The sequence below is a fragment of the Neodiprion fabricii genome, chromosome 6 (genome assembly GCF_021155785.1).
Source record: "Neodiprion fabricii isolate iyNeoFabr1 chromosome 6, iyNeoFabr1.1, whole genome shotgun sequence".
NCBI classification, from domain to species: domain Eukaryota; kingdom Metazoa; phylum Arthropoda; class Insecta; order Hymenoptera; family Diprionidae; genus Neodiprion; species Neodiprion fabricii.
Genome location: NC_060244.1, coordinates 7,302,113 through 7,329,812, shown reverse-complemented (window position 1 = coordinate 7,329,812; position 27,700 = coordinate 7,302,113). Strand labels below are relative to the sequence as shown.

Below are 27,700 nucleotides of genomic sequence, written 5' to 3'. Positions count from 1 at the left end.
AGTAGATCTACTCGTGTTGTTTTCAGCCAGTGCGTATAAACTTGATGCGATGATCCAGTGGAAAGAAGAGTAAATTCATTTCGACATTCGGACCAAGTCATCTGCAAATCCCTGGGTTTTTCTTTCAACCGTGCAAAGTCCGTGGTTCTAATGTTACAGCCAACACCGCCGAAGAAGCCGCCGCGTAGGAACTTGTCGGTGTCGCCAACGCACTTGCAGACCCAGATGTCTCTGTCCGCGGATTGCACCCTGGGACCGAGTAACTACGAGTATTTGTTCCTGGCTCGAAGTGGAGCGCGAAGTCACGTCGATCTTGAACAGCTACAGTCTCGTCGTGAGCAGCTTCGGCACGTGGCTCGGAGCGTTGATCAGTACGTCGACATGAAGTCGCGATTCAGTTGCGCGGCAGGTGATAATCGTGACCCTGATTTCGAGCCCGTTGCCATAACCGCGATCTACGATAACAAGCAGATAAAGACCCAGAATCCGAGGCGGAAACTGCGTCGAAACTGCGATCGGGCTTACGAAAACTTCGACCTTGAAAACGCGGACAAGTCACCGTGCAGCGAAGGCAGCATCGCTGTTGACAACGGACAGACATTCGTCTCGAATGCGTTCATCACTTTGAAATCATCCCAGGAAAGTCTGCTCGACGATAAACGAGACGGATACTCGTCTCAAGGCGATCCTGAGACCCGCGGTGCCACCGACAAACGACTTCGACGCGTTCAAATGCTGCTGCCGACCAGCCCGACGCACTACGCTCAACCACCGACACCCGATCATCCTCCACCGTCTGCGCTGCAAGCCGAGAAGTCGATTCACGAACGGATACGACCGCTGAGTCAGGTGAGTCCAGCCGAAGACCATAATCGTTGATTTATTCTTGATCTGTAACCTATCTCTGAATCGCGTGTGAAAATCTATGCACGAGTTCTTCACTGTATCCTTTCTATGTTTCTTGCATTATCCTGCTAACACAGAACCTTTTAATATCGACGAGTTAAAACGGGCTTGCAACTATTCATGTACATTGTCACGACCAGCTGAAAGTAGTGGGGGAGATTACACAGGATGCGAAACCACATTCTGATTTGTAATCGTGAGTTGCTGTTCAAATGTTTTTTCTCTACCTCCGTGATATTAGGTTAGTTGTTACAAAACTGTGTTACTTCTCGTGTGTTTTACGACGGACATTGTCACCAATGTAAGAATCTTGGGCTGTATAAGTTGCAGTTGGTGATAGTTGTTCCAAGTAGTCATAAGATGTTTTGTTGACTTGGTCTCGGTGAGTTTTCTTGTCTTGAATTTAAGCCGTGCTCTGTGAAGAATCATAAACTTGATAAAGAAAAAGTTCTGTCCGTTCTCCTTCGTGTCTCTCACTTTCAGAATTTCGTAACGTTGTATTTTCCACGTTTAGTCAAAACTCGCGTCTAGAGTATCGAGTTGGTTAAACGGTGTTAAAATATCGCATTCGATAGTGCTCCGCTGAACTTAGGAGAAGTCATCAACGCGTTCTCCGCCTCGCCACGCCCTGAACAGATCCGACCATCTTTGAGCAACAGTGATCACCACCGCAATGGTATTCATCGGAATATTAATCTCGTTAATGTAAGGATAGCAGCCCACCCGGCCAGTTGACCCTTCAAGTTTCCGTCTACATAAGTCAAACATCAGTGATGGCCGGGGATGGGCTGCAGGAATGGTGAGGTGGTGATGGAGGCGGAAGATGATGCGGAGAGAGAGAGAAGTCGAACGAACCGAGTCGAGGAGCGAACTCGACGTGAGGGCATAGAGAGTAGAAGAGGGTCGAGGTGGGAGGAATCCACCCTCACGGGTTACAGTTAATATATAAGCTCTGTTTGATCTGTGATGCGATTTCGAAGGAGGATACGGACGCCTAGCTCGCTAGGAGGGTGATGTCTTTTGCACGATACTATACGTAGGTACCTATCCTATCCTACCTACCTACCTGTGATCGTTCTCCTGTGAGAGTCAGTCAGTCAGTCAGTCAGTCAGTCAGTCAGTCAGTCGTCTGCTGGTGCTGCTGCTCACTTCCATCTCCTTGAGTAGATATCTGTAACGTCGGCAGCCAACCGTCTCATCTTTGCCAACGTGTCTCCCCCTCATATCTTCGTACACCCGGAATCCTACCGTCTCTCTTTCTTCAACTATCCATGAACCTGTCTGTCAGTCTCTATGTTTCCGGCTTAGAGACCTCTTCAATACGCAGTCTGTTGGTACGCGCTTCGGTTAACATTACTAAGGTGAATTCTTACACCATCTCGACTGCAATGCTTTTCGCTACACGTTTTTATTATTCCTCCGTTTTTAAGCTCTTTTCTCGATCGAAGTTTAAAATCAAAATTCATCCTTGGTTCGGGCAAACCTCACGATGACGTCTATCAAACGCACACTAATCGTTGCGGTGATGTAAAAAAACCTGAAGGAATTTCCTCCAGCGATAGGCGCAGTGTACTTCTTCGCTTATAACTATTGCTTCCAAGTGGAAATCTAATCGAGAGTGTAGTTCCTCTTTAATGATCGCCCGTGTTATGCATTTTTTAATTTGTCTAAATGACATTTTTTCAACGCAAAGATCGAAATCATTCTGCAAATTGTATACAGAAATGTTTCCGAATCACCGCCTGCAACCGAGTATTCGCATATTATACACGTGCGAGTAGAACACGGGTAGGGACGAATTGTAGGTATTTTCAAACCTGTTTTTACCCCCATTCGACCCGCCTTCAACCTGCGAGTGTATATACCCGCTGTGAACGGGCCGCGAATCTTCAAAGGTAATTTTTGCATTAGCGGGCTTCACGGCCGCTTAAACTTATCGCCTTGTTACCCCCCATGAATTCCATTCGACGATGTTGTCAACGGGCTCCGATTTTCCATTAAATCCCTCGTTAAAATCAGGTAATCGAGAACTGTCATTTTTCCGCTAAATTAAACCCAGTCATTTATTTCATTTCACCTTCCGGCCTCTCATCTCTCTCATCGATTCGCTGTATGTAGGTAGGTCACTCTACCTACAAACCTCTTTCTTCTTCTGCTTCAATTCTGAACAAGATCGTTGTCAATTGTTATTACCACCAGATATAAAAGAAATCTACGCAAAGAACAATTAAATCTGTACATATTCTTTATTTCAATTATGCGACAAACCGCGGAATCCACCGCTCTCTCCTTGATATTTAAAGTACAAATACCAACTACCGGGTTTCAACGGCACGGTGGCGGGTGAAATGCGGTTACCGTTTCCAGCGGAGTGAAATTCAGAGATTCTTAGTGCCGGTTGGCGCCAGGGTGAAGGAGGAGGGCGGGTAGCTGGGTTAGGGGCCGGAATGGAAGGGCTCCAGTCGTCATCTTTCGTGGAATCAGCCAGGCGGCAATGCGGGAAACGTTGACACCCTTTGAATAATGAAGCTCTCGGGCTTTCGCAGATTCTCTTCTCCTCTCCTCTCCTCTCCTCTCCTCTCACTCACGGTCTCTCTATCTTCTCTGACGTTGCCCGCCCCACCGTTTCGCTCTCCTACTCGAGGTGTTTGTTGCACTGCTCTACAGAGAGACACGATGTTTTACATTACGTCACGTTAGGCACTCGGGTTACGTGATTCCTTTGAACGCGTACGAACCTCCGTACCATGCATGCACCATCCTTGGTAGAAATCCGACAATTTTTTGCACCGATGAAAAAAAGTACTTCGCAGACCAGCGGCGAGTCACTCTTTTTTCAGTTTAGGCCACTTTCTTCATACTTTCATGCCAATTTTCACTTTAGCGAGTGAACACGAGTTGCCGATCACCGCGTTTAATGGACTCTTATATCCTTATTCGGAAACCCTGGTAGATCAAATGCGGAATATGGTTTTTCTTATTGTATCTACCTACTCCAACGGTCGGCAAATGTTGGCTGCGTGGGCGAAATTACGGAATTGAGACCAATCCTGATTTCGGCGAATCTTTATTTCTCTATATCCTAATAAAATAACACTGCGCATAAATTAGCGAGAAAAGATAGTCACTCGCATACCCACGCGGCTGAATCATCGCACGAGGATCACGCGACTCGGGGCAATGATTTCTGCAGACCGATCCAGTCAGACTACGTGTCTCGCGTTTGTCTCGACAATTTTTAACGACTCGATAACTCAACGTTGGGAATTTCCTTACCGGGAAACATACGTCTGCATTGAATTTTAACAACATTTCCGTTCCCTTCACTGGTAACCGAAGCCGTAGCTTTGTCCCTTATTTTCGCCATTCCGCGTTGCTGTTAATCCTCTTCTTCTTTCACCCCAACGAACGCGCATCGCCACCTTACATCCACATTTACCGTCTCGATCTCAGGTCTACAAACGTCGTTCCCGCGACATGGAGACCGAAACGGACGAGGATATGCTCCAGTTTCCCCCGGGCGGTTCCCTGGACGCTTCGAGCGGCTCTTTATCCAGCGTATCACTTTCGGACAAGAGCGTTTCAACGGACAACGTCGAGGAGTTCTTCGGCGACGTGCCCTTTGCAGGTAAACAGCAACACAAGCTTGCAGGCTGCACCGCATGACGCTTTCCATCCTGTTATCCGTGTATTTTTAATTCCCCTAAATGAGCTACACACACACACACACACACACACACACACACACACCTATATCACACACGTGTCGTTCACCGACTTGCCGTTAATCACAAACTCTCACAGTCATAAGATTGCAGTGTTTTCATTTCGTTTCGTTGTTTTTTCCCCGCGATTCGAGCGAATTGTGGTCCTGTTATTTTATTATTGGTTTGCAAATTCGAGTCCGTCGTTGTGCGAGAAATTTGGGATCGTTAAGGAAACCCGTATTTCTTCCCACCCGAATGTAAGGTACATCATCTTCTCTTTTACGATATTAGATGCAATGGCGTGGATATAGTTGCAATTTTACGCTTGACACGCCGGAACTATTCATTTTAGATCGTATTAAATACCTAGACTAAATACTAGACTAGATTTGGAGTTGAAGTTTTGTTTTCTTCAACCGTAGGTATGCATTATATGTTAAAGATCGCCATGTTTAATCAATCGCTGTTTTGTGATCGCCCCGTTTTTACCATCTCGAGTAGAGCGACGGAGGTTTTTATTCACCGGAACAACATTTTTCCGCACTTTTGTTATTCCTCTTTTAAACTATACATATGTATTCATGCCCCGTGTGCACATACGCATAGACTTATTGCACACCAAGTATTACTGTCGCGCAGTATTTCACAACATTGCAGGTATGCGGTGTTTTAGGTTTATCGCGGCGGGTGTAAATCTTAATCTGTGATTCGTACGTTATGCAATATTAACGATGATACTCGCCATTTTTACAACAGACTTGCAGGCTAATCTATCGCGGTTTACCTCGACCAAATGTAGATGTTCTACATTACTACTAAATGTTACGCAAGATTAATTCAGTAACTCGGGATTTATTCGCATTTCTTTATTTTATATTTTTTACTCATAATGTAATTGTGGTTCTATATATACGGAGTGGAAATAGTCTGATATAACTATCGTTCGCTATGTCGCGAATCGCGGATTATACCTGTTAAGAAAATTGATATTATTATATGTTATGTGTATCCTTCGATTGCCGGGATCGATTTTCTTACCCGTAATTCCAGTCGTTGCATCACCGCGTTATGTAATAGACACAGACCAAGTTTCAGGTATGTTACAAGACTAGAAAATCGCGAAATTTAAGGCAAGCTTTAGTGGAAATGTGAAATTTAAAATTCGAATTTCAAATTATCTCAAGTAACAGATCAGTTGGTATTATTTCGTCATTATATGGAGGAAAAGTCGAATTTTTAGAAATAAAATGTCGCAACTCATCTGCAATTCGATTCTTTATTTTAATCATTGTTTATCGGGACGATAAATTATACTCGTGCATCGTAAATTTAGGTATTATCTATACCAGATATATAAATTTAATACATACGTACACAAGTGCGTATGAATATATTCGTCTAATGGTTATTATATATAATCCTTAGAATACTATCCCAACTATAATGCGTATAATATATGAACACGTAGGTATTATCAATATACAATTATACATATATATTATATGCAGAGTTATACTATATATATATATACATATATACACGTATCTCGCAGTCTATTATTAAATTTAAGTATATAATACGTGATCAACCCGACTGCGCTACGCCAATACTTCAGTCTAAACTCTAAACCTTATTATTTAAATTATTTCTCAGGTGATGATTTTCTGAGTAACTAACGTATATTTATATTGTACACAGTAGCAATAAATCGGGTTTTCCATTTCCAACGATCGTATGTACAATCTTGAGGTGTACGATATTCAAATTTCGCGTATCATTTGCATTGCGTCATGAAATTTTTTTCTATCCGTCAAATGACGAGTGCTTAGGCACGCACTGTGCAAAACCACTTCGGCCTGAGTCTCTATAATCGTTTTCCGGGAATCTCGTAGCCGTCTAATTTCTATGCGTTTTGCAGCGCATGCCAAACGCCCGCCGATGTATATATGTATACCTATCAGCAGCTATAGTGCATTCTCACGGTATGTCATTATACCAATAGAAATCATCTTAGGAATTCAGCTGAAGTATTGGTGTCGAGTTCCAGCGGAGATCACCTGGTATGTATAGAGCGCATATAATTGTTATTATTATTATTTAATATTATTTTTCAGTAAGTCGTTGGTGAAAATTTTAGGATTCCTTGATTATCCATTTTTCTTTCGTATCGTTTTAGCTATTATAATTTTCATTTTATTGATCAACAAATTATTTCCGCTTTTACTGTTGTACACCGCTAACAGTATACATATATAGAAAAATGATAATTCAAAGGACGGATTTTATTTTTCAATTAGCTTGCATTTGTTATATATGTGTGGTACCTTATATTATAAACACGGTTCGGTTTTTTTTTTTTTTTTTTTTATTTCAAGTTCAGTTTCGTTGTTATTGTACGTTGATTTTGTTGGTTTAATCGTTGTCTTGAATATTGATGCTTCACAGTTTTCTGTGTAATTTGAACGCCTGATATGAGAGAAAGAAAAAAAAAATAGAGTATTTTATGATTATTGTGTATATCTAAATAGTACGTGCGATAATTTTTACTGTAATGTTTAATAAGCAATTATATAGTGCATTATATACATATATATACATATACATATATATAATATTATTATTGAATTGCTAATAAATATTATGCTGTTATGTATGTATATTGTCTGAATTTATTTTGCGGCATTTTTGTCCGTCCCTTGATTATAATGCTTCGATGTGAGTTTTTCGTTTACTTTCATTCGGTTCAGATAAACCAAAGAAATTGTTTTTTTTCCCCATTTGTTTCATCATTGAATTTTTGTTTGGTTTTTTTTCAACTGTTTACCGTTGTAACTATACATACATATACCTAGGCTGTATTATTATATTGCTTAGCTGTGACTAAACCGAGGAATGACTTATACGTGAACTTTAGATACACACATATATATATATAGGTATATAATACATTTCTACAGCAGTATTAAATCGTGTCGTTAAAACTTCACGACCAGATGGGCATCCACCTTATAGCACGAACGGAGCTCAGAAATCCGCAGACTTAATGTCTTCTTCGTGCATTCAAATAGTAATAATAGTAATAATAATGATATGAATAACAACAATGATAATCGCCGAGTATAGCGTCGTTTTGTCTCCAAGTCCTTACGTCGTGTATAAGTACATATTTAATATAATTCAACGTCTCTCTTGTAATTGTGATGAGTGATGAAAAAAGTAGTGACAAAAAGGATACGATATCAAGAGTTTAACCGACGCAATTAGTACCGTTAATTAAAGCAACAACTTGGCGACAAATTAAATGCTGTTTTTTTTTTTTTTTGTTTTTGTTTTTAATTACAACATGTTTTACTTGCGGTAAATTGTAACACCGGGTATACACAGTCGTACGTTGGATCGTAATAAAGTTTTGCTGCACAACAGCAGTCGTGGAGTATGATTATGTACAAATTGAACTTAATAAGCCTTTATGCTTAATCTGCCTTTTAGCAATTCTTTGTACGCGATTGCTGTAACAAAGTAAAGTATAGCGATTGTTTCCATAAAATTTTTTTTTTTTTGGTCAGTGCGTACACGAGAATATCTTTTTCGGTTTTTACCTGTCAGAGAATTTCGAGGCTTCCAAAGTCGTCTCGGGTTATCTGCAACGTCGAACCTCCGTATCGCGTAACCATATCTGTGTACGGTTTTGACGGATGGGGATACTTTCACATTGCCGTTGGTATAGGTACCAACGCTGATTTCTTCATCTATACATGTGAATATTTATCAAGGGTATAGCGACGGGTCATTTCCAACCCTCGGCGAAAGAGCGGAAAGAGAGGAATGAGGAAAAGTGAGCTGGGGGAAAGAAAAGAGGAACCAAGATAAGATAACGAATCACTTAGCTGAATAATAATCGGAACTCCGCCCAACCGTCGCTCCGTTTTCTCAGATTTCTCGTGGAAAAAAGGAAACGGTGTTTAATAGATTAATATGATATTGGAAAAAGAAACCCACGGTCTGAACGGCGCAGCAGGTGACGTGAAATCGTTTTGGCGACGCTTCCACGATCGGTACGAATCGTCGACCGCGCCTCAATGATCAAAACACAAAGTATCAATAAGCGGAACGCCGCGTAACTTCTTACTCAGAATTAGTCTCACCTCTTGAGTGCGTCAAGTGTTTGGAAATAACGATGTTTACGCAACGTGACTGTTTGGCGATTCTCTCAAGACATTGATTTCAATTTCCTGATATAATAGTACAGTGTAAATATATCTTCGAAGGATCAAGATTATTAAATTATGCTTCTCATACCGTGCCACGATTTAAACGAGCTATTCGGGGGTTTTTATTCGTCTTTGTCGGAGAATGTCAGAAACATATTCGCAGATAGATCACGTTAATAGACGGAATACTTGATCCATCCATTCGGTTGTTCGTCACAATTGAGTATAGTTCGTAAATATTTTCGATTAAATACCTTCAGTTCTTGTTTATCCTGAAAGTACATATATTTTCAATGAAATTTCCCTGCACCAACTGTATCAATGCACCCTAAAACCTTTTTACAAGACAACGCGATTCTCTAGCCTTGGACGGTTGAAACGTAATTCTTAATTTTGTCCATGTTTTATTGAGAGTTCGCACGTCCCGAGAACAGGGCTTGTGCGTTTGGCGATGTTTGGCGACGTTTGGCTCTTAGCTCGTGAATCGAATGTTAATGTACCTAGCGGGTACGTCAGCGGGACGAGTAGTCGTATCGTGACATCCGGTGAGCACCGTCGCGTCTGTAGCCGGCGTCGTTGTCCACATAGCAAAATAACCTACCTACCACAACGGCTCGAGCTCAGTTGGCGTAATGACGTCCGGTTATCGGGAAGCTCCGCACTCCGTATCGCGGATTACCGTCGCTAAAACGGCCAGTGACGATTAAGGGGACACCATTTGCCGAGTGAAAATCGATCGATTTTAGTGATCGGCGTTGACGATCGTGCAACGATATTAACCAGTTCCACGCCATAAGTGCCTGTGACGAGTGATTAGTGATCGGGTCGTTTGTCAATCGGATACAAGAAAGAGCGGGTGGGCTTCGATTTCTGCCAAACGCGACGACGAGGATGATCGCGATAAGGTGAATACAGGTGAGTAATATCGTTTTCTCTCTCGTCGTTTACATTTTTGTCACGGGCATTGCCGGTGTCTCGTATTGTCGCGGCCTTCGCCACGAGCTTTCGGTCGGAAACGAAATCCGGCATAACTGTCTCTTTAACCGCGTATCTGGTTTTAACTTTTCAACGGTAGTGGATAGGATGTTATTCCGTGATCCAAGCAAACTGTGGTAGGCCGCAGGAGTCGTTTCTCCCTCTCGTACCTCGCCTGTGTTTGTGCAGCTTATCACAAAGCAAAGCCCTGCTTTCCCCGCTCCTCTCGCTTCTGGGAAGTTGGTTGCCGCCGTTTATCCGATACCTCGAAATATTCAAGATTTTCTTTAACCACGTACACGTGCGTCTCAACCTCCGGTCTGATCTTCGGGATCCACGTGCTTCGCCGTAGCATCTGCACCCGTCATTGAACATGACCAAAGTTTCCTCCTGAATCAGTTTCAAACGCACCGCGACGTGAAAACGAGCTTCCGAGCCGTCCGATATAGTTGCAGTGCAGAAAGAAAATTACCGAATTTTCTCCCATAATTAACTCCTCCTTTTCGAGACAGATGCTGGATCTTAGTGAATCCTTAATGCGGTTTTATAATTCAACTTTCTGACGCCCGGAGGGCATGACATCACTTTGGAATGCGTGGACCGCCTTGCGGGTCATGAGTCACTCAAGATCGTCGCCCGTTTCTGTATGGTCGAGGGCTATGCCAAACCGAGGTAGTATTCTTCTGTCGTATTGTGTGTCGTATTTAAAAGCGCAACAACTAGTCCACCTTATATACCGATAATTGCACGGAAGCGATGCCGGGTACGCCGGTTTCAGTCAAGTGCATCGTTTGTTAACCGATAAGAAAATACCTATCGGTATACAGTTACGAGTTACGATGTATGTACAAGCAGCGGTGCGTCACGGGCGCAGATCAAATTGCAATGTTACATCGACGTCCGATTATTTATCTCACTCTCGTTACAACTGCCATACCGCGCGTTATTTCTCATTCCGACTTTCAATCGCTCAGAGTATATGGTTGTATTGCAATGTCCGTCTGCGTTTCCGCAAATTGTACTCGCAATGTTCTCAATTTCACCGTCACGCGTTAATGCCAGAATTGCAACGTTTGTATTCACGGCTTTGTGGCGAAACATATAATATCGGAATTACCCGTTGACATTACGCGATGTGTGACGCGTCATCATTCTTTCGTCGAATCTTCTCGCGTGCAAGGTATTTTCACATACCGAGATCACATACATTCTTATCTTTAAGGAATTGACTTTTATCCTGCTATACGTTCTTCAAACTGGGTTACTAACGTCAACGTAAATGTGTCATGACTGGTGTTTCGACGAACCTTCGTACACAAACTCCGTTCAAACAGCCTGAAAAACTATCATGTATAGAATTTTCTAGGTACGGTATCAAAAAAGTGTGTAGAATAAAGTCAGGACTGAATTTTCGCAAGTGCATTCAAGGACGGTGGGTCCGATCGTCCCATAAAACGTTCGCTCGAGACTGCCGCAAATAAAAGCGAAAGCAGAGAAACGCGTAAACGGCGTCTTTCGTCACCTGTAATTAAAATCGTTTACTTTGATATAATTTTCATAATCTATTATCAAGCGAACCGTGTACACATAACTGAACTTTCGAACGGTTCGAATTTCCGTCGGATCGTCATTGTGGGCTTACACGCACGTTGCATTGACGGGGAGTCAGTGACGCCTGATGGAGGGAGTGACATATAAACCGCTGTAAATTGTCTCGAATTAAACAAATACCAGCCACTATCATCGCACCGGACAAGTTGAGTTCCCAGTGGCTGGTGCAGCGGCGGTTCATTGTTAATCGTTTGATTGTAACATTGGGTCATTAAGCTATCGGCGTCTGTATGCGCAACGTGCAACGTGCAGCTTGCAGCTTGCAGCTCGCGCGCGTCGTGCGTGTGTTCCACAGTTTGTACAATGTGCGTATAGTCGTATAGAGTGTGGTTTAGAGTACCTACCGATGCACACCGCGGTGTAATGCCGAGTATTATGCCCACGGGCAACGAAACGGTCATGCTTCGTCAGCTGGAATCGGCCCTGCATGCTAGCCACGCTATAGCTTCAGGCGGGCGTAACACAACAGTATTCATCAGCCGGTTCGTGTCCCCCCAATTCCGATGCGCATCGGCGTACGATATCGTTACGGCGCCCCGATTTCTCGCCTCTTAATAATAATATACGTGTCAAGCCTTGATTATACTGTTATAGAAATTTTATTACAAATTTCACGAGTGCCTTACCGTTCGATATCATTTCTCCGTATCGTTTTTGATTTTATCTACGTAATGTGTATGTGTGTGATAGATATGTGCATTTAATACCGACCGTCTGCGTTTTGCGTTTAGTAAATGATCGTCTTTTCATTGCCAGATCGGTATCATTCTTTCGAGCTTGAACGATGTTGAAATATCGTTAATATTCATCGAGTTGACTGTATGTAATTATAATCGTTCGTTTGTATGGTTATTTTACAGTCGAATGAAAATCAAACGAACGCATAAGCTCATTCGTTTAAACTTGGACACTTATGTTTTTAATTTTTTCTTTTGCGAGCTTGGATAAGCGTTGAAGCAAAACTTGCGAAATTTTTTATTCTTGCAACGGTGAATTGTCGAGTGTATAACTTCTGTGCGATTCTAGGAGTTCACCTTAATCGAGGTCTTCTTCTCGTCTGCAATGGTAAGACCTAGAAAATATTGACTCGAATGTTTAGCTGATCGCAAATCAGATTATCGTAACGTCGAGAGAAAAAATATTGAAACTAAAATAAGAAGATCGTTTAGCACAAGAAATATAAGTAAACGAAATAAAAAAAAAAATAAATAAACAATGTCAAAGACGGCGGCGAGCATCGAGAAATAAAGTATCTTCAGCCGAGGTGTGTATAAATTAAATGAAACACCATTTACGCGCGAGTTAAATCGGCTGTCAAATCTCGCAGGAGTAGCGAGCCGCGTATAAACGCTATAAACGCAACGTAGCTGGGCAAAGAATAGAATTTATCAGCGCTGAGAGATTAGATCGAGAAGCGATCGCGAAGTGAGAAAGCACGTCGAACAAAGATAGCGCCGAATCGCGACTGCCGTGTAAACAAACAAAGCGTGCCGCCCGCGTCACGTTGGCGCGTAATCGAAAGTGAGAGGGGCGCGTTTGGGCCCGCATACGGCCCTGGGGTCATCCTCTCGGCTTACTACACCCAAGCGGAGCGCAAACGAGTCTCTTTGGCTAAACGAGAAACAGTTTACCGCGGGTGGCTGGCTGGTTGAGTGGTGCTAGTGCGCCGTCGGGACACCAGAGCCGAGGCTAAGTCGCTCTAATCTCGGGCTCTCGACGAGCCGCGTGTTCCATCCAGCCTCGATTCGACAGTCCGGCACTGACCCGGTCGAAACGAAGTCGGGAAACCCGGTCGCGGCTCTTCCGATTCTTCTCCGATTCTTCTCCGATTCTTCGCCGAGAGGGCCTTTTCCACCGGTTCGGTTTATTTCCGTGCTCTTTCACTCCGGGAGGCTCAGCTGTCCGCTTGTAAGGCGACTTCCCACTTTCGCTCTCCAACTGGCGTTTTTCCTCCTTGGGGGATGGGGGCGAGCGAGGGGTGCCCGAGGGACAGGAAGGGAACGGTTACGGTCTCTAGGACGCCACGTGCACTCGAGAGGATCGCCTAGGCCTTGCGGCTTACGTTCGAGAGCTCTACAGGTCGCCGTGTAATACAGATCCGTCGACTCTTCGCCACCTCGAAGACAACGTCATCTTCGACTTCGTATCGTTACGTAAGGTATTTTAGCAGCTTAAACTAGTTCCAGTATAATAGCGGCATTCAAATTCTCAGCCCACTCTACTTTCCATTTATAATCCTCCGTGTTGCGTCTATCGGTCGTAGCTCGATTTTATACATCCAGAGATTACGACTTTGCTTTTACACTTCGTTGACACTAAGTTTGTTATTTTTACCAGCATAGCCACAGGCCGATGAGATTCAACGGCGAGGTCGATACTATCGATTACCATCGACGATTGTTCTATCGCCCCGTGTTTAGTCTCTCGTTTTATCGTCAAAGTTTATCGCGTTATCTTCCTCGTTCGTCATTATTATTGCCACCGCAAGCCTGAGCTATCAAGTTTCCGTAACCCTGGAATGTTTAACATTGTTTTTCATCTATTGTTGCGGCGCCGAAACCGATAGTAAAAATGCACTTTGCAACAGCTGGTTCGCTTTTCGGGTCTCGTAATACTCGTTGTACTCGACGGGTTTAATTTACCGCTGGACATTCCGCAGCCTGTTTGTGAATCGACAATTCGTCGTTAACCTTGTTTATTGCCCCACCAAATCGCGGCTTTGTGGTCTTCACATTCAAGCCTCGCATGGCACTAATCACGAGTCTTAGAATGGGTCCGTATTTTCAATAACAAACACGTGTATCCTACTGACAAAAGGTGATCATCCCGTCTGTCGGGATGTTGCTTGAAAAGAGAACGAGAGACGGAAAGATACATCGGTGACAGAGAGAACCGAGAGCATTGCTATAACGTCGTGAATTTCTATGACATAGGTATGATTGTAATTAGACGGTTAATTAGCAATAATTAGTCTCTCGGTGTTACCGCTTGCGAAATAATATGTCCGTCCATTACACGGTTCGAGAGCTTCGAGTCACCGAGGATGAAAATATCCCATTGAATATCCAAGCGAGCAATGAATGATGTGTTATTTACCGCGTAAACATCGAAGACCGAGCGCCGCCTACGCACGACGACTATCCTGAAACGTTATTGCCTCTTATTCGAACTCTCCTCCAATTATTATATTTCTTGTTTTTCTTCTCTCTCTCTCTCTCTCTCTCTACGTGTTATGTGTTTACCCAAAGAAAAAAACAATGCGCTTAAAGTGTGTTGAGGTCAGGGATTCCAAATATAACACATCCCATCTCGTCGCAGTGTTTCGTGTTTCGTCCGAGGTATAATTATATACGAAATCCGTTACATTCAAGCGTCTGCTTTACCCGGTAGCACAGTTTTCAAACTCTCGCATACCGATCATTCCACCGACCGCCGGTTTTCGGGACTGGCTGCAGGTTTCGTCGACAGGTCTCGTCGATTTGTACTGTTCGACAAATTCACGGAAATATGAATCGTATTCAGAGAACAGTGCCGTTGTGCAACGAAGAAATCGATTCGAATTCTGCACGGTATAACGATTCGTTTCTATAATCACGTAGATACAGGTATGTACAAGATTTTTTTTCGGTCAATGTTTTCCTCGCACCCTTTTCTCCATCTCGGATCTTCTCTCACTCTCGAGATAATGAATAGGAGAAAGTTCTCATCCGAATGTTACTCGTATACGTACAACAGGTACAACCTGAATAGACGTGTAATGCAATCGTTGTGAAACAGGGAGGGATCGGATGGGCGAAGAAGCTTCTTGGCACGCGTGTGTTTGTGTGTATAACGGGCATTCCTCCGTGCCTGCAGAATTATATCAGTTTCACCTTGAGGATGGATCCACGTTTTATACAGTACGTGTAACATACGCGTACATGCGAAGTACGATAATAAACGTCAAGTGTTTAATTGCGAGCAATTCGCGTAACTTAATATCTAGTCTCGACGATAATCATCCGCCTCACGCACGTATGTCCGTAGTAGAGTACGTTAGGGTTTTCCCGAGGGAATCCTTATTCCGCTCTTTCCTGCCGCATATTCACGCGGCTTACCTTTCGCCGTTACGAATAAGCTACGCGCGCAAACTTGAGCATCCGATTTTACGTAAGTCGCGTAGCTGCGCCTTACACATACTTATAAGTATATTCGCGAGTGGATAGCTACTTGCAGCCCACTTTACGCTACGGGAAACTTGTTGTGCACAGGTCGTCTTGTTACACGGCTATGATATAATAATTTTCGCACAAGTTCACCGCGGCTGGTGCACCGCACGTGTAACACGTACGCCTCGAATAATTACTGTGCACAGTTTTGTCCCCCACACATGTGCGCGGCATCAGTTCCTCCACGCGAACACGAATTTGAACGACCGTGCCTACACGGGGGCCTGAAAAGAGCTGGGAGAGGGGGGTAGAGAGTGAGAGAGAGAGAGAGAGAAAAGAAGCGAGTCCGCCATCGCGAAGCGAAGCTTTAATTAAAGTTACGTGGGATTGCGGGCGCGAGGCGGTCGGACCTCTGTTTAGTATTTTTATGAGCTTTTCATTACGCCCATCTTTGAAGAGCGAGGGGTGAAACGTGCGCTCCCTCTCACCTTACTTACCGGTCATAACGTGCCCACTCTCAGTTCCCGCCGCGGGGCTCGTAACGCAGGCTAAATACATAACTAACGTACATTCGCTCATTCACTCACTCAACTCGCCCCGTGATTTTACATGAAAGAATTTTTTTTTATTTCACCGTCCAGGGGAATTGTGCGTACGTGTGTATGTATGGGTGGATGGATGGATGTACGTGTGTACCTGCGTACGTGTCAGGTATACTATAACATTATACCGCAAGCTCGCAAATTGTCTACTTCCCCCGACGGTTCCACACTCAATTCAAGTAACGAAGAGACCCCGGTTCTCGCCTTTATTTAAACATACTAACGAGTTCTTTGCCAGCACAACGATGAAGCGATTCGCCTTTCACACCGTCGTGCGAACTAACGAAAATACAGTGACGTCGTCGTCGTCGTCAGCTTCGCGTACAGCTACGTAAGCGCATCGCGACGTTTGCGTTACGTCAAATTGTCTCGTCGGGATCAGAGGGAATCCCGGTAGTCGAGTTGCACCGCGCAAAGTTCATCGTCTTGCAGAACGTTGGCTAAACCGTGGTAAACGTTGAATTGCCAACAGGATTGCTGAAGGGTTCCGTCACGGCGGAAAGACCTCGGACCCTGTGCCGATTGCGGAACGTTTATGCGCCGGCGGCGGCCGCGATGGGCACGGGGGCCGACGGCGGCACCGGGGAACGACTCGAGGACGGCGAAATCGTGAGCTTCAGGGTGTCGGACCGCGACAGGGAGCGGGACGACAAGTCCCTCAGCATAATGAGTCCCTTCGACGAGCAGGAGGAGTGGGCCAAGATCAACGAGATAATGGCCTCATTCGGCACCGGCCTGGTCAGGGAATCGGTGTTCGTCACCGAACTCGAGAAGGAGTTCCAGACGAGACTAGGTAAATTGAATCCGTATCGGATGCCCCGGCGTTAAAAATGACGTCGGAATCCGACCAGGGTGGCGATTCGACCCCCCGAACACCACCTGCATCCCCTACTTATGATACCCTTGATCGATTCCTTGGCCTAGGTTACAGCTTTAAACTCGGTTGTCCAGGTCTCAGCTCAGACAGTAGCAGCAGTCCCATAGTATCAACGTCTGTTGGTCAGTGGCTGTCCAGCCTCGGTCTCGCCGACTACGAGTCGCTCTTCCTCGCCCATGGATTCGACGACCTCGAATTTATCGTAAGTCCCCCCACGATTCACCTGCATGTTCATTCGACGATAAATGATATCCCATGTGTTCTTCTTTTTTTCCCTTCCTCTCCCTCTCTCTCTCTCTCTCTCTCTTCTTACCCCCGTATTAAGAACTCGGTACTCGACGAGGCCGACCTCAAAGAGATGGGCGTCACCAGCGACCAGGAGCGTACCGTCATCATGGAGGCCGCTGGGCTCCTCAGCAAGAGGGTCGAGAAACGCACCGGCACCTCCGAGCAGTCGGTCGATGAGTGGCTCAAGAGCATTCACCTGGAGTGCTACGCCGAGACCTTTAGAAAACACCTGTACTTGGACATGGATCGCGTCAGGAGGGTATGGGAGGTAGAGCTCGCAACCGTTCTCGAAATTCAGAAACCCGCTCATCGGAAGAGGATACTCACTTCGGTTAGCAGCATCAATCCTCGTGGTCCACCTCACAATGGCGGCGGACCGAACCTCGAGGATCTCAATAAGGACCTCAACACTTTGGTGAGTCGCATTTTCTACAAATTTTAATCGTTCCGCTTCCAATGATTCTCTGATCGTCGATGATCGCGATGCAATGACTTTCGAACTTTAGCGTCGGTGATTATCGTATCCGTATTATACTTTTTTCACCTTTGATGAGTTACGTGCATGTTAACCGAAACATGCTTCGTGAGAGATGGAAATTTTCTTCGTAATTTACTTTGGCAAAATGACAACAGATTTCCCCGAACTCGGTTACTTATTTTGGAACTTGAAAACTTTCGTGCCGCGCGGATGATGTTCTCAGATAGTCTTGACGATCTTCTCTGAAACTGCAGATACCGATTATTATACTTATGAAAATACTAACGAATTGCCATTTTTCCTTCATTTTAACAAAAATTCATTTGTAGAGTTTATCTGCAAGGTTGTACCAATTTCTTTGGCAAAATTGCACTTTCTAGGAATAACACTGTCTAGAAATTCGTCTATAACACTACGTGTTTCAGGAGAGCTTGATTTTTCATTCGCGTCGCTAATTTCGTCAGTAAGAAATAGAATTTCTTTACGACGATCGCAACTCTGAGGTACCACGTGTCTGTATTCACGTACCTCTTCGTCAAATGTGACTAGTACCGGTCTTCCAAACGTCGTAGTCTCTTCTTTGTCGAACTGTAATACATGATATAATACCGTCGAATAAACTATGGGCCCTGGAATCTCTTCTATTCACACACGTCATACGCATGCATCGGTATAATTATACGTATATCGCGTGTGCGGTAACGTAAGATTGGGATTATACCGGAGCATCTGGCACTTGTATCGTTTATTATTTCATTTAACACACACGCGCGTACGCGTGATGTTACTACGTGTGCACGTACGTCCGATACGTGGAAGTAGGTACTTGGCGCGCGTTGATAATAATTCCACCGGATGCTGCGCTCACTGGATGAGTGGCAGGAAATTATCTGCCAGGGTCAATAATTTCCACGTTCTGGTGTAACGATGCCTGTGTTATTAAAACCACGCGAACCAACGAGAACAGTTCGATGGTTTCGCGTTGTGGGAGGGGGGTAGGAAAAAAATGCGCGACGCGTTTTGCCTTGCGTTTTGCGTTATCGCCTTTTTTTCATCTTCAATTGGAAGAGAAGTGCAACGAGCGATCTAACAAGCGTAGGTATTAGGCGCGAGGATCTTGAAGAGTCGTGGTGTGATTCGACGACACAATGGTCGATTGTGGTGGAATTTGTGAAGTAGGAGGAAGAGGAGGAGGAGGAGGGTGGTTGGCTGTATTCTGCAGTCGTGCAGAAGTCGGAGTGAAAGACTCTTGGCGAGGCGGCGTCGCCCCGACCCAATCATTTCGACTGTTTCATTGAATCGTTCGGTGCACCGCGTCGTAATGTATAAAATATCGTTGGCTAATTGGCGCTTGGGTTGTATTGTGTCGATGGAAACCACTCGAGTAACGAGTCTCTCAACGTATCACTTGCTGAAATATAATATCCCGCGACACCCACCTTGCGAGGCTTTCCAACGCGCTTCACTCACCCATCAGCGTTTTGTTCGCGCCTGCTTCAGCCCGCTCCCTTTTGTTGTGCATTTGCTTTTTAATTAGCTTATTAACTACGACCAATAGCTCTACACCGCGCATCACTGGCGACGACTCGCGATAATCCTGATAAATTGGATGCTTTCCTTTCACCAATGATCGCCGCACTTCCATCGCCGTTACAAAAATCCTCCCCGAGGACTCACCTCCTCTAGGATGATACAGCCGTTGACTACCAATCTCGAGAGCCAGTTGGAAGGCTCCTGTCCAACTTCTTTCACCCCAACAACCATCTTTCCGACAGTCGCTTATTCGTTTTGATCCTGATCGCGACTCCGCACTCCCGCGTTATACCCGCTTATCAACACCTTGCCTTACATGGTTCAATCGCTGACCCCTCGAAGAGTCGAAATCGGATTACAAACGTCGGGGATTATCGAGGTTGCGGTTGGGATGTAGGTCTCGACTCCCTTCTTCCAAGACAGACCTCCAGATCGACTCTCTCGATTCTCCCTAGAAAACGAACATCCAACAGCTGAAGGAGGACATCCGTGAAAAACTCCCAGAGCCGAGTTCTCAGGTAACCGTTCCAACCGTCACAACGACGACGACGACGACACCGGCAGCGGTGACGGCGACGACGACGGGAACGACATCGACGAACACCGGGACCCTGAGGCACCGGAAAAATCGGCCAGCTCCGCAGCCGCCCCAACGACCAAATTCCCACAACGGAACTCTTTCCGTTCCCGAGCAACTCGAGATTCGCGCACCTTCCGAGCTCCTCTTCGGGGTCCCGTCTACCCTTCAAACGCAGTGGAGGCACGAGCCGAAGGCCCTGGTAACCGGTGCCGTTACTTACGTCGCCAGCGTAAGTCTTTGTTTCCCCGGGGTAATGCGGCACTTACTTTGCCAGTAAGCGGTTTGCGCCATCGAAGACCTTTCTCATTCTCTTTCGCAGTATCTCGGGTCGACCGTCGTCAAGGAACTCCGAGGCACCGAGTCCACCAAAAAGTCGATTCAGACCCTCAAGAAGACTCACAGGGAGCCACGCGTCACTCCGGATATTACTCTAGCAATATCCTACCGAGGTGTGCGCTTCCTGAACACGAGGACAAACGTAAGACCATCTCATTTTATTCTCATCTTTCGATCGCGTCTTTTTTTACTTGTATACTTGGTTGTCGTGGTTTTTGTATTTCGGTGTGATTGTAACCGATGTTGGTTGAAACATTTTTCAACCCGTTTTAGAGTTTCTTCCAACTCGATTTAAGTACGTATCTTTTGTCGTAATTTCTTACCCCATCGTGTCTCTTCACTACGAATACCTGCAGTTCAATTTCCCGACCATCGAAAATTGCGACAATCATCTCGCGTAGCAGTGGAATCGTGTTTCCCGACCTGCATGCCTTGCGCTTCACCATTTCCAGGAACCAATATGCGACCACGAGATACGAAACATACACTGCGCGTGCCAGGACGCCGACGATCTGACTCATTTCGCTTACATAACGAAAGACCATGCGAGCCGAAAGCACTTCTGCCACGTATTCTGCGTACCTACAATGGTGAGTAGACGATTCAGTCAGTTTCCCGACCGCTTGGTCCCCTGTCCTAGATGTCATTTGCCCCATTTCAACCAGGATCAGGCCACCGAGGTGATCCTGACCCTGGGCCAAGCGTTTGAAGTCGCCTACCAAATGGTACTCAGAGATCCGTTGAGCGCTCAGACGATTCGCTCGCAGTCGGCTAACCAGCTGGCGAATCCTTCCATCATCTCGTCCTCGGTGACCTGCTGCAGGACCGCGACGCCGACGAAGACGACCGCGTCGATTACTCTGCCGTCGCAGACAACGACGGTGACGACGACGTCGACGGTAACCGGCAATCCGAGCGCCGTTAAACCCCTCGCAACTCACGGGAGGTCCCATTCCGTTAACGATATTAAAATAAATGGCAATCAATTGAAACTCGCGCCGATGCCCGTTGACGACATAAACATTGGCGTCAAGGACATGAAGGCAGGATCAAGGGCGCCGATCGCTCTTTCCGAAGAACTTTAGTCCCGTTTTGAGACGGCTCAGGATCAAGAAGGAAAGGTTTTTGTTACAGGGCTCGATCTGATTTATATTATTCGCGTATTTCGTTTATGGGTTCGGTTCTCCAGCTGATGATTTCTTTCGAGTCGTATTATTTATTTTCAATTTAACATTTTTTTTTTTTTTTCTATCGCGTCTTTGTTTCTCCGTTTTGGAAAGATCGTTCACTGCGGCAACTCGCAATAGATTTGACCAAAGAGACTGCACGGTGTAAAGTAATTTTTCATTTATACCGTTTGCGATATTATGAAGTGACCATATGTTTAGATAGGTATACTAGCGTGTAGGGATGTTGTGTATTTATTATAGCCAGCAATAAGTCTCTCTCTCTCTCTCTCTCTCTCTCTCCCCCTTTCTATCTCTCTCTGTCTCTGTCTCTCTTTCTCTCAACGTTATACGCCATGGCGTGAATTAAAATAATATCCGTATGTAAGGGAATCTGCTAGCGACGGGCAGACAAATGAGAAGTTTACCACCGAATGACGTACAGGTGAGTGTATAAACAACGGAAGTAGTTATACACCAAGCAATGGGTATATAAACGATTAACTTATAAGTTATATTACCATATGTATACCTATATAGTATATATACTTCGGTGTAAATATAAGTGTATGAAAATATTTCTTTAAAATAGATTATGGCAATATATATATATATATATATATATATATATCGATGGTCGACCGTTGAATCGTCGGGCTTCCTCAGGTTGCGAATATATTGCATGTTTGGAGTATTATAAACGTCTTATTGTCCTAGCGCGAAACTCGCGATGACGAAACAAAATTAATAAATATATTACATTATATGTAATTTCAGTGCGTGTGTGATGTTATTATTATATATACACGCGAAAAAATATCCGAAGACGCAGCTATAACGATAATTATACTGTACTATGTACGTATAGTTGAATGTAGGGTACAAATATGCAAAGAAAACACCACGTAAGAAAACGAACTATATACCTAATAATAATAATAGTAATTCTGACAAACGAAACAACGCACCTCGATTATACATTCGTACATATATTATATTATACGTATAAACCCACATCCCGATTTTACAGTGACAGAGTAAATTATGTAGAATCATACGAATACACGTGTGCACAGAAAACGTAATTACATCGTAATCGTATAAATTTATTACCTGTATGTATATACATATATATACGTACGTAAACGCTCAAATATGTTATGTATGTGTATATGTACGGTATACAATTTGAAGTTGTAGCAGAGTTCGATGTTATTTTCCGCCACGGGGCCTAAAGGTAAGAAACATTATATTGCCGAAGAAAAATAGAAAAAATAAACGACAAGTACCCGAATAATTCAATAAATAAATAAGTAAACATTTATAGTGATACTCGAGCCTAATTACGACTTAATTATAAAGAATCGGGCGCAGGTGAATTAAATTTTTTCGCATCGCGTATATACGTGAATTATGATACGTATAACAATTTAAATTTATAAGTATTTGTATTACTTAACGAACAATTAATTAATTACATTGACGAGTCTAGGATACCAAAGAAAATCGATGCTACTATGCGGCGCGTGAAGTCGGATTAATCTGTGCAACGACTGAAAATGAAAAAAATCATTTTCATTCATTCGAAAGAAAAGATAATGAGATGAAAGAGTGACAAGAAGAAATGAAATAAAGGAAATAAAAGCTGACACGAGGGGTTAAAAAATTAATTGCCTGGGCTGCGATAACTTTATTAAATGCGGGATAAAGATTGACCGAAGAATAAACGGATGGAAAGAAAAAGAATCAATAAAACTGCCAAATAAACTTCTACGTACTATATTTGTGGCAATATATACGCACACACTTTGTATTATTAAATTTACAATGAATATACATAGTATATATGTGTATGTATCTGTACAATATTATTTAACAACGTATACTGTAATATTATTGTACGTTAAAAGCTATTAATTAAAATTAAATATTTGGAAAAAAAACGTAATCACGGTAATCAAACGTAACAAAATGTGACGTTGGTACGCGAGTGAATTTATTGTCGAAAATACTTGCGCATAACGTATTAATTATCACAGCTTGCAGCTGTAGTTGCTGTCTTATAATATACGGTAGATTATTATATTATACGTATCGCGTAGAGCATGTTTTTTCTCTATAATATTCTGGATTTACAATTACATGTAAAAAAAGGGTAAGGAAAAAGAAGTAAAAGAAAAGAAAAAAAAAAGCACGAACCGAAACGAATTCGATGTAACTATGATATTTCCGCTTATTTCCGTTGCTTACCCATTAGTCTGATGGTACATAAATGCCGATCACGGTTGTTATTATATTTACTAATCACGGAACGGGAACGATGTAGAGCTATCTCTATAACATAAAGTGAAATTAGTAACGTTGGGAATTACACATGATTAGGCGAACACACGTACATGAAAAATAAATAAACAAATAAAGACGAAAGAAAACTCCGTACCTACCCCTTTAATTACGACGATAATAATAATATTCCTTGCTTTTGAAGGTTAAAAAAAAAAAAAAAAAAACAAAGTAAAAAAAATCAACCAATCGAGTGATAAAGACTTGTGTGTATATGATAATAAGGTAATATATGTATTAGTTGGCAATAGACATATACCGTGTGACGATAATCACTGAGTTAGTCGGTTCTACGGGAAAAAGGAAAATAAATAGAAAAAAGAAACAGAACGGCCGCGTCGAAATTACGCGCCTGCATAAACCGGCCTTCCTTCTTATCGTACTTTTTCTTTCTCTCACACTTTTCTTATCTCCCCTTCGAAATAACTGATTCGCAAAGTTTCTTCCGTCTCTTGCACACGTGCAATGCGGAACGACAATTGCGTTTACCGCGCCAAGTCTGAATAACTAGAATCTTGAAATTGAGGTTTGAATCCAACGCTACTGTAATATAAAACATCATACCTGCATCACGTATGCAAGCAACAACCGTCTGTAATAATAACTTATAGTACGTGAGACCTTTTTTTCATTGCTTTATCACGGAAACGATTGATCGGTTGAATTTGAGAAGGTTTTTCGTCCGTTACCGCGAGACTTTAATTACCCCAACGATTATATGGAACAAATTTTGAGTCACTTTTGAGAGAAATGTATCCCTAGCTCTTAACGAAGAGGAAAACTAGCAGTTTCCTTCAGTGAATAAAATAGTAACACTGCCGATTATACCTACGTGTATGATATTATAACTATTGTATACAAGAATATGATGACTCGTTCGATAGTGCGAGTATAATTTATACAAGCCCCAAAAATATTTTGTGATTTCGATATTCTCAAAAACTTTCGTAATTCCGAACATGTGCGAGATTAATAATCAATCTCTCTCTCATGTTGTTACAATAAAAATAATAATATTAACACTGGTCAACAGTGGTTTTGTTGCCCTTGATATTTCAGTGAATTTGGTAAGATTTGATGTCAATGACCCTAGGAGTATACGTAGTTTTTCGAAATTGGCTCTAATTATTGGTTTTATCGATATTTTCATGTATGACTTAAGAAAGAAAAAGTTAGGTGAAAAATTCGTTGTTTTTTTTCTTCTATCTAAAGTTTATCAAAAAAATACTGCACAGTTGAACAAGCACAAAATTTTTTCTCGTTGCTCCGATTCTTTCCGTGAATTTTGGTAGTTTGAGAACGTAGAATCTATGAATAAAATCGTAATTATATTAGAACCCCTCCACCCTCAATACTATAATAACATAAAAACTAGCGCCAATCTATTAAAATCATGATTTTATTCGTAAATACTACTTTCTCAATTACGAAAATTCACGGAAAAAACCAGGTCAACGAAAGAAAATTCCTTTTGTCAAATTCTTTTTTTGTTGAGCTGTGTAATCATATTTAATACGTAAGAATCACATGTATGCGTGTATGCGTACTGCACGCAACATGCAACATGCACACTTTATTCAACGCGTGAAAATTTACACGTCAAATCGCATTCGCATAATCTACAATACATGAACAATATATACGATGGTCATTCTTATTCGCGGTGTATGGCAGCTTAACGGGGTGTGGATTCCGTGTTATTGATTTTAGGCTTTGGGGGTTGAAAGCGTGCAACATCCCCTGGCCGTTGAAGATGTATAAAGAAAAGAAAGCCCATTCTCCATATCGAGAAACGTCAACATCTTCGTTTTACTGCAGTACGTATTCTATCAACCATTGACGACTTGGTTTATTTTCTTTCATACCGGATCGTCGATCAATCCAATTATCGTGTTGTTTAAAAAAAAATAGCTTGAACTAGTTTCTCCGTGTTGTTTTATTATCATGAATAACGATGATGGTATAACGGGGTTCGCACGTGAGACGGTTGTGTATGTGAGATATAAATGGCATCGTAATATCCCGCGGAACAAGTCTGGTATAATTGTGGATAAAACGATCGAAAAAATGTTCTACAGAAAATAGGTACAGAAAAAAAATTGGAAAAATTAATGAATCGGATCAGGAAAAACTTACGACCAAGAACGAAATTTTACGATATATACTCACGGGTCGCACAAACATTATATTATATACACGATAATATTTCGTTTTCTTTCATTCATATTTTACATATATATATAGTTGTATATGTATACTTATGTATTATTCACTGTACCAAATTTTTGATGCCACTTTTTCTTATACTCTATATTCTATAATATCGATTATACCTACGATACGTGCGTTTTATATGCAAGCTTACACGTGCGTAGTTTAAAAATATTAACTCTAACGTACGTCTTACGTATATAGATATATAATACGGCGATTAAAGGATATTAAAATGTATATATAGTTATATAGATTAGACGTATATTGACGAAAAGACAACTATAGGTAATGCAAAACGTGTATTGTATAATAACGTGTAAGGAATATTACGCAACATAAAATTCTCTCTACTCAATTTCGGTGTAATCTGCACAATCGCGTTAATCGCGTGTATATTTCTTTATTCAGAGCAAGGCACAACTATACTCTGTGTCTATTTATGGTATATAATTGAAGAAAAAAAAAAAAAGAAGCATCATCCCTCTCGTTGTAAGACAAATAAGGGTAGAAATACGGGGGCGGTTGAGCGAGTATCGACGCCATTTTGGAACCGCCTCATTTAGCCGAGGGCAAACTTTGGATGTAATTCGAATGTATGAGGCATGTATGAGTATTCATACATACGAGTTTACGTAATGCCGCATACGTGTAGATATTACATACATACGTATATATATATATATATATTTAAATAAACGATTAATTCGTGTATAATAGGAGCTGTGTTATAACTATCGTACGCCGTAATGTTAAATGTAATTATTATCTTTCGGTTGCTCTAAGGCTGTAGTATTATATTATTACGTTATTGATATTACACATATTACGTATATACATATATTTACGTACGTAACGTAACGGGAAGATATATGCATATTAATTAATATTCGCGCCGTACATACGCGTGTTTATGTACATGCCTACGATATACCTCGCCAGCAATCGTGCATAAAGATACACACCAATTTAGATACCAACACCGTACACGTCCTTTTTCAGTATTGACACATAGAATGCAATATTAGTAGGTATATTATGAAACTCTTACAGATAATAGCGATATTCGTTTTTCGACTCGAATTATACGTATTTAGGTATAGTTTAAACGTTGCTCGACATATACAGTAGCTGTGTCTTGTTGTAAGGCCGTTCCTCCTTTCAGGGCAGCTGTTTCACTTTGAAATGGTAATGTCGCTAAATTTTGCAATACACCCATTTCTCATCCCCGCGACTGGTCTTATAACGAGTTTATACGGCTGTGAAATTATGTAGGTATAATCGCTTTTGAAGTGATCCTGAAAAGACGTATTATTATTATTATTATTATTATTGTTGTTGTTGTTGTTGTTATTATTACACGATAATCACAGATGTTGATTATTATACACAGGCTAAATGATAATGCGACATAACACGTGGGTGAAACTGAAATTACGGAATTCCTTATTATGTAATAATTATTATCCCTGTTTAAAGTTACGCGTATCATTTGTTATGCAACGGGGATTATACAAATTGACCTTTATTTTATAACGGGGATTATACCAATTGATACATATATATTTATGTCGCAGTGAAGGAATGGAAAATGTAAAAGGATCGCGTCGATGATCGATACAATTGATTTGCTCACGTTCGATAATAAATTGTTCAGTATCATTATTATGCGAATGATACGAATGAATAGGTACACGTGCGCACGTAACAGTACGTTTTTTTTTCGTC

At 42.4% G+C, this 27,700-nt stretch overlaps 1 protein-coding gene across 6 annotated transcripts in view; it reads left to right on the top strand.

Moving 5' to 3' along the window:
• The window catches only part of LOC124185166 (ankyrin repeat and sterile alpha motif domain-containing protein 1B-like), a 44,138-nt gene extending 17,708 nt beyond the window's left edge, over window positions 1–26,430 (top strand). For 2 of the 6 annotated variants that reach the window (XM_046575637.1, XM_046575632.1), the window contains 9 exons: window positions 139–849; window positions 4,360–4,534; window positions 16,633–16,953; window positions 17,085–17,239; window positions 17,363–17,740; window positions 19,792–20,145; window positions 20,236–20,394; window positions 20,705–20,842; window positions 20,918–26,430. In XM_046575637.1, the coding sequence (XP_046431593.1) occupies window positions 139–849; window positions 4,360–4,534; window positions 16,633–16,953; window positions 17,085–17,239; window positions 17,363–17,740; window positions 19,792–20,145; window positions 20,236–20,394; window positions 20,705–20,842; window positions 20,918–21,337 (2,811 nt within the window). In that variant the 3' untranslated portion in view covers window positions 21,338–26,430. Of the gene's footprint in view, window positions 1–138; window positions 850–4,359; window positions 4,535–16,632; window positions 16,954–17,084; window positions 17,240–17,362; window positions 17,741–19,791; window positions 20,146–20,235; window positions 20,395–20,608; window positions 20,843–20,917 lie in introns of those variants that run through there. The other 4 variants (XM_046575635.1, XM_046575633.1, XM_046575634.1 and 1 more) reach the window with 4 other exon arrangements.
• Window positions 26,431–27,700: the final 1,270 nt, after the last annotated feature.